The sequence below is a fragment of the Lycium barbarum genome, chromosome 8, assembly GCF_019175385.1.
Source record: "Lycium barbarum isolate Lr01 chromosome 8, ASM1917538v2, whole genome shotgun sequence".
Classification (NCBI taxonomy): Eukaryota; Viridiplantae; Streptophyta; class Magnoliopsida; order Solanales; family Solanaceae; genus Lycium; species Lycium barbarum.
The window spans coordinates 4,417,005-4,424,002 of record NC_083344.1 but is presented as its reverse complement, the minus strand read 5'-3'; the positions used below and the strand labels follow the sequence as shown (position 1 = coordinate 4,424,002).

General features: G+C 42.3%; 1 protein-coding gene across 1 annotated transcript; it reads left to right on the top strand.

The window, feature by feature from the left end:
- The first annotated feature begins 921 nt into the window (after nucleotides 1–921).
- LOC132606099 (uncharacterized) lies at nucleotides 922–5,673 on the top strand. The gene is made up of 7 exons (XM_060319437.1): nucleotides 922–1,291; nucleotides 1,455–1,555; nucleotides 1,655–1,780; nucleotides 3,031–3,190; nucleotides 3,311–4,039; nucleotides 4,277–4,784; nucleotides 4,866–5,673. The coding sequence occupies exons 1-7, from the start codon at nucleotides 922–924 to the stop codon at nucleotides 5,671–5,673; spliced, it is 2,802 nt and encodes a 933-aa protein (XP_060175420.1).
- Nucleotides 5,674–6,998: the final 1,325 nt, after the last annotated feature.

Here is a 6,998-nt window from a genome sequence, read left to right as displayed (position 1 = left end):
AGTAACCGTAAACTAACGGATTCTAATGGATGCCTAATACCTTCCCATTAGGATATTTAGAACCCTTACCTAGAATCACATTAATTAAGCAGACCATTAGCGGAGGTTTAGTTTAGCTTTGCCTTAGTTAATACTTAGGTGTCCTAATTCACCGTTAAAATAATTAGGTGGCGACTCCTTAAATCAAATAATTCAGGAATCACCAATATGTTGTACTCCGATTTGACCCATTTAAAATGGGGTATAACAACTTGGTGACTCCGCTGGGGACTTTAGGTTCTTAACCATAACAACTTAGGTTAATAATTAATTTGTTGGATGTTTTGGTTGTTTTTCTCTTTTTTGCCTTTATTGTTGCTTTTATTGTTTTCCTTATGTGCTTTTATTTATTGTTTTGTTATTTCCTTATGTGAAATTTTCTATGTAATAATGTGTTATTTCTTTCCTTAATTGTCATTCCGTTCATACTTTCTCCACTCCTGGAAAATTCACACACATTCACACACTTAAAGCAGTTTCGCGGTTCGCGGCCGTGCACTATTAAATTACCCTCTAGTTGGATCGATCTTGTGGATTTAGTCGATCGGCGGTGCAGTCGACGGCCACGGACTTTCCACTCCCAAGTTTTCCACTTTGGGGAGCCTTGTGTCATAGGAAACCAACTCTTAGTCAGCCTAAGATAGAGCTCAACCAAAACCCCTCATTACGGTCATGCATCATTCAAACTTAGGAGGCTTAATACCCAAGGTGTATTAAGTCCATTAGTCAATCTCGTCCAAATGTCCGAGTGGGTGTATGACCCCGAGCGACGGTTATCACGTTATGTGCATTAGTTTGAAGGATAAACATGTGTATTATGTTGACCATGTGCTATTTAAAAGGGTAATAGGTAGAGCTAACCATTTGTGAACGCAGGTAGCCATGAGTCAGCACAATATTTACCCAAGGTTTAGCATGGTCTTGAGCATTCCTCCTCAACTAAAGGCATGGTGGATTGATTTGGGGGACTATGGACAGCGGGTGGTACGTGGAGCACTGGGACACTTACCGTCTTTAATGAATATCCAACCATGTAGAGACATCATCGATGCGGCAACTGTGTTTTGGGATGAGAAGAGAGTCATGTTTAGATTCGGCAACAATGAAATGACTCCATTGTTAGAGGAAATGGGTGGCTATGTGGAAAATGCAGCTTTATTACATATGAAGAAAAAATGGCAAAATTGCGGCATGATTATTCCAAAAGAACCTTTATCAAAAGAATTTGTTGACAGTTTCGGATTCAGGAAGGGTAAGGGCGTAGAATGTTTATAAGGGTCTACGATACCAGTTGACTACTTGTATCATAGATTTATTTGGCTATCAACAAAGTTTCACCAATCATCAAGATGAATTTTTCTCACATGACTTTTGGAAACAAAAGCGGTGCTTCGCTTTCGCAGTGTGTTTTTTAGGAACTATGGTGTTCCCTAAAGGGACAACAAGAGATATTCACACCCGACTCAGTACTGTAATAGAAGCTCTATTTGGTGGCATTGAAGGAAAATGCTACACTGTGATCCCTATGGTCGTTGCAGATATCTATCGAGCGTTAGGACGTTGCAAGCACGGGTACAAACATTTTGAGGGATGTAACTTGCTTTTACAAATTTAGCTGATGGAACATCTTCAAAAGGTCGATAGAAGTCTAGCATTTCGAAAGCCGACGGGTGAAAATCACATTCTTGGACATGTTCCAGGTGCTATTTTGACTAATAGATCATTTGAAAAGCCAAATTGTGTAGAAGGGTGGCTAAGACTTCTTAGCCGTTTGAATGATGATTCAATTCAATGGATGTTCGGTTGGTTTCCATTCGAGGGTTTGGTGTTTCGTACGAAAATCGTACCATTTTTAGTTTTGATGGGACTTCGGGGCTTGCAACCTTATGCCCCACTGAGGGTTTTAAGACAATCTGGAAGAAAGCAAAACATACCCTTAGTGGCAGACATGGATCATTATCGAGCCGACTACAAAGAGGGAAAAATTCCTTTTGCAAAAGAAGTTATAAGCATGTGGAAATCGAGGGAAACCATGAAATCAGAGTCAATTGAGCCAAACCGATACCAAGTGGGATGTGATGATAACTATTTGGAGTGGCTGACCGCTAACTTGGAAGGATCAATCAAACCCGGCGTTAGCCTAAAGGGACGAATTAAGGATGGAGATGCAGAAGCACACATCTTACTCCGGCAAATGCGTAAGAAAAATCTTGTCTTTGAAACCGAGTACCATGCACCAAAAGGTTGATTCGTGTTGACTGCGAATTAGCGGATCACCCATACTTCACAAGATCAAAAGCACGAGCATCCAGCAATATGAATGATTCAGGGGCATCCGAACAAACTGGCTTGGGACTTATCACCGTTCCAAGAAACGAACCTGAGGGTTTGGGAGGAGGGAATGATGCACTCGTCGCCCAATTGATGCAGCAGATGGCCAACATGCAAAGTGAAATTGAGCGGCTGTGAAATCTCACCAGCCTGTCCATTACCCTCACTCCTCTTCATGAGCAAAGAACAAGTGCGACAATCCCACTATCTTTCTCGCCTGTTGACTCGCCCGCTCCTCAGCCCTTTCCCTCAAACCCTCCACTTCACACAATCAATCCAAGCACTACCAATTCACCCCCCGTCCCATAACTAACTAACTTACAACAAATCATCTCACAATAATCTAATCCACAACAACCCATCCCACGACCGATTAACTCACAACAAGCCATCCCGCAACAAACTAACCTATAACAAACCATCCCACAACAAAATGACCCGCAACAATCCAACCCACAACAAGTTTACTTTCAACAAGTCAATCCGCTACCTTTCACCACTCCATAGATTCCTCAGCCTTCAGTCATCCAAATTACCCCACTTACCCAAAACTACCAAGCAACCCAACACATACCGTTGGCACACGCCGCTAACCATAACACGCAGTATGTGCCACCGGTATATGTAGCAGAAGCTCAACCTTTCACTATCCAATTGCAGGCCGTGCAGCATCCAGAGACTGATCCTTATGAGGAGATAGAAAGGGAAGCTAGGGCGAAAGCAGACGAGAATGTGGCAAAGGAGATTCGTAGTCTGAAGGAAGCATTTAGAAGAATCCAAACCCACAAGGGATGTGAAGGACTGGAGTACGAAGATCTGTGTATTCATCTCGATATTGAGTTGCCTGCTGGATATAAGGTGCCAAAATTTGATATGTTTGATGGAAAAGGAAATCCTCGGGATCATCTGAGATCATACTGTGATAAGCTTGTTGGAGTAGGGAAAGATCAAGCTATTAGGATGAAGCTATTTATAAGGAGTTTGACAGGAGAAGCTCTTGATTGGTACACATTCCAAGATCCGCAGAAATGGCATAGTTGGGGAGAGATGGCGCAAGAATTCATGGATAGGTTCAGGTTTAACACTGAGACTGTCCCGGACAGGTTCTATTTGATTAAATTGGAAAAGAAGTCAACAGAAACTTTCAAAGAATATGCTATGCGCTGGAGAGCAGAAGCCGCAAAGGTCCAGCCCCTAATGGCGGAAAATGAGATGACAACGCTCTTTGTACAATCTTTGAAAGATGCAACATACTATGAAAGGTTGATAAGCGTCATTGAGCAAAAGTTTTCTGAAGTTATTAGGATGAGAGACTCCATAGAGGAAGGTATCAAGACAGGAAGAATCACAAATCTGGCAGCCTTGCTAGCAACAAATAAGGCAATTCAATCAGATTCAGCTAAGAAGAAGAGGGACGGAGTGTCCGCGGTCATGGCCATCCAGGAACGTAGACCAAACCAGATGTTAACCTACCAATACCCTTCATCCCAGCCTTTATATTACAGCCAATATGCCCAAGTCCCTCAGCCTTATTACCAACCTCCACCCGCTCCCCATCCTGTTTACCACACCCAGCCAGCATATTACCCACCTCGAGCACCTGCCCATCAAAGCCCATCACAATACCATCCAGCTTACTCGCCTCAACCCCAATACCAACCACAAAACCGTCCACAAAATACACCCAGACCTCACCCAAACTTTAAAAGAAAGCCAACCAAAACTTACACACCGTTAGTCGAACCCTTAGCCCAATTGTATAAAAGGTTGAGAACCGCAGGGATACTCCAACCAATTTAGGGAAGAGTTTCTAACCCCCTTCCTGAATGGTATGATGGGACTAAACATTGTGCGTATCACTCGAGAGTCGCCAGACATGATACTGAAAATTGCCTTACTCTTAAAGATAAAATCGAGGCATTATTCATAGAAGGAGTCATCCAGCTCAAAGGAGCTCCCCCAAATATAAACAACAACCCTCTACCCAATTATGGTGATGCAAATGTGAACATGATTACCATTGATGAGGATTGTAATTTGGAAGGGACTATTGTGCCGGTCAGAAAAGAGGAAAAGGTTGAATCATCAGCCTTTATTGCTCCCGTAATCACAGTCCAAATGAGGGAACCAATTGAAGTAGAATTGCTTACCCCAAAGCCTAGGATCACAGCCTTAGTTGCTCGGGCACTTGCTTTCAACACCAAAGCAGTTTTTTGGAATTACCCGTCTGATGAAAAGAGCAAAGGAAAGGCAAAATTGGTTGTAGAAACTATCGCTGCTGGATTAACAAGATCTGGGCGGTGTTATGCCCCCGAAGAGGTAGCACGAGGAGCACCAAGTAAGGAAAATGGCCAAAAGAAGGCTGTGACCGAGGCTGAAGTCGAAGAATTCTGGAGGAAGATGCCAACTAAAGAGTATTCTGTTGTGGAACAACTAAAGAAAACACCAGCCCAAATTTCTTTATTGGCATTGTTGATGAATTTTGAAACTCATAGGAGCGCTTTAGTGAAGGTGCTGAATGAAGCTTACGTTCCAGCTGAGACCTCTAGCGAGAAATTTTCAGCCATGGTTGGAGAAGTCCTAGAAGCCCACAAAGTCTCGTTTCATGAGAATGAGTTGCCGCCTGAAGGTTTGGGGCACAACAAGGCATTGAACATTACAGTCAAATGCAGGGACAAATTTATTTCTAAGGTGTTGATTGATGAGGGTTCAGCTGTTAACATATGTCCTGTCACTACTCTCCGAGCTTTAGGAATTGATATCAGGAAACTCCGCGACAGTCACGTGAGAGTTAAAGGTTTTGACGGAGCTCAAAGAGGTGTCGTAGGGGAAATTGATTTAGCGTTGGAAATTCGGCCCGTGGAGTTCGTGGTGGAATTTCAAGTGATGGATATATCCGCTAGTTACAACTTGCTGATAGAAAGGCCATGGATCCATATGGCTGGTGCAATCCCTTCTACCCTGCATCAAAATTTGAAATTTGTATGGAATCATCAGAAAGTTGTGATCCATGGAGAAGGCAACAATTCGATCTATCCCGAAAACTCAATTCCTGTCATTGAAAGTGTGGAAAGGCTAGATGGATCTATTTTCCATATCAAGGAGACCATGTGTACTATTCAAGCTGAAGGGGTAAAATTGCCACGTGTGCTTATGATGGTGGCTTGGGAAATGTTGAAGAATGGTTTTAAGCCTGGACGAGGTCTCAGAGTGAACTTGGATGGAATAGTGGAACCAATTCAATTACCTGGTCAGAAGGATACTTTTGGTCTTGGATACGAACCCACTCTTGAAGAAATCTGATTGGCTAGTCTCAAAAGAAAAGGTGATATTCCCTTGCTAAAGCTTGTTCCTCTCCTGAATCAGTCATTCTTCAAGGCGTCCGTCACCCAAGTATCAGAGAAAGCAGCTAAAGACAACCTCGTGAAAGCTCTCAAGAATCTATTCATTGCCGTGGAAGAAGCTGAATGCAATGTGATTCTGGATGATTGCCCTGAAACTTCAACTATCTGGGATGCTGAGCCTGGAGATGTTTTGAACAATTGGACTTATACCCCGCCCCCGGTTCTCCGGGAGTCTTGGTAGATGATTTGTATTTGATGAAACAATGCGATTCAAAATTGAGGCCTAAATCGTGTTTATGCTTTTATTGTGTTTTGCCTCCAACTTTTGAAAGCTTAAATGCCAAATCCAAACTATGATTTTCTATTTCTTATTCCATCTTTATTTAATTAATTTTTCTTTTATTTTTTCAGCAATCAAATTAGTAAATCTGCTGATACTATGAATGTGACACGTAATGAAACAAGCGAGCCCGTAGTAAATGCCGAACAAGACTCTGAAGAATATGAAGAGGACATGCAACCTGCAGAGTTAACTAAGGATTTTGAACATTTTGAGAATAAGCCAAAACCAAATTTCGATGAAACAGAAACCATAAACTTGGGGGATTCAGAAACAGTAAGGGAAACAAGAATTAGCGTCCATTTAACTCGGTCACAAAGGGAAGAATTGATTAACCTTTTGAGACAATATTTAGACGTGTTCGCTTGGTCTTATGATGATATGCCGGGTCTAAGCACAGACATTTTTTCGTATAAGTTGCCTATTGATCCATCTTGTCCTCCGGTGAAACTGAAGAAGAGAAACATTAAACCGGATTTGAGTTTAAAGGTCAAGGAAGAAGTCTCCAAGCAATTTGATGCAAAGGTCATTCGAGCTGCAAGGTACCCCACTTGGATAACCAATATCATTCCTGTACCAAAGAAGGATGGAAAAGTCAGGGTGTGCGTGGATTATCGGGATCTCAACAAGGCTAGCCCAAAAGATGATTTCCCCCTCCTAAATATTCACATACTTATTGATAACTGTGCGAAGCATGAGTTGCAGTCATTCGTTGATTGCTTCGCAGGATATCACCAGATTATGATGGATGAAGAAGGTGCTAAGAAAACGGCATTCATCACACCTTGGGGAGTATACTATTATCGCGTGATGCCTTTTGGGCTGAAGAACGCAGGTGCCACCTATATGAGAGCCATGACTACCATTTTTCATGACATGATCCATAAGGAGATTGAGGTCTATGTGGATGATATCTTCATCAAGTCACAAAAGAGTTCAGATCA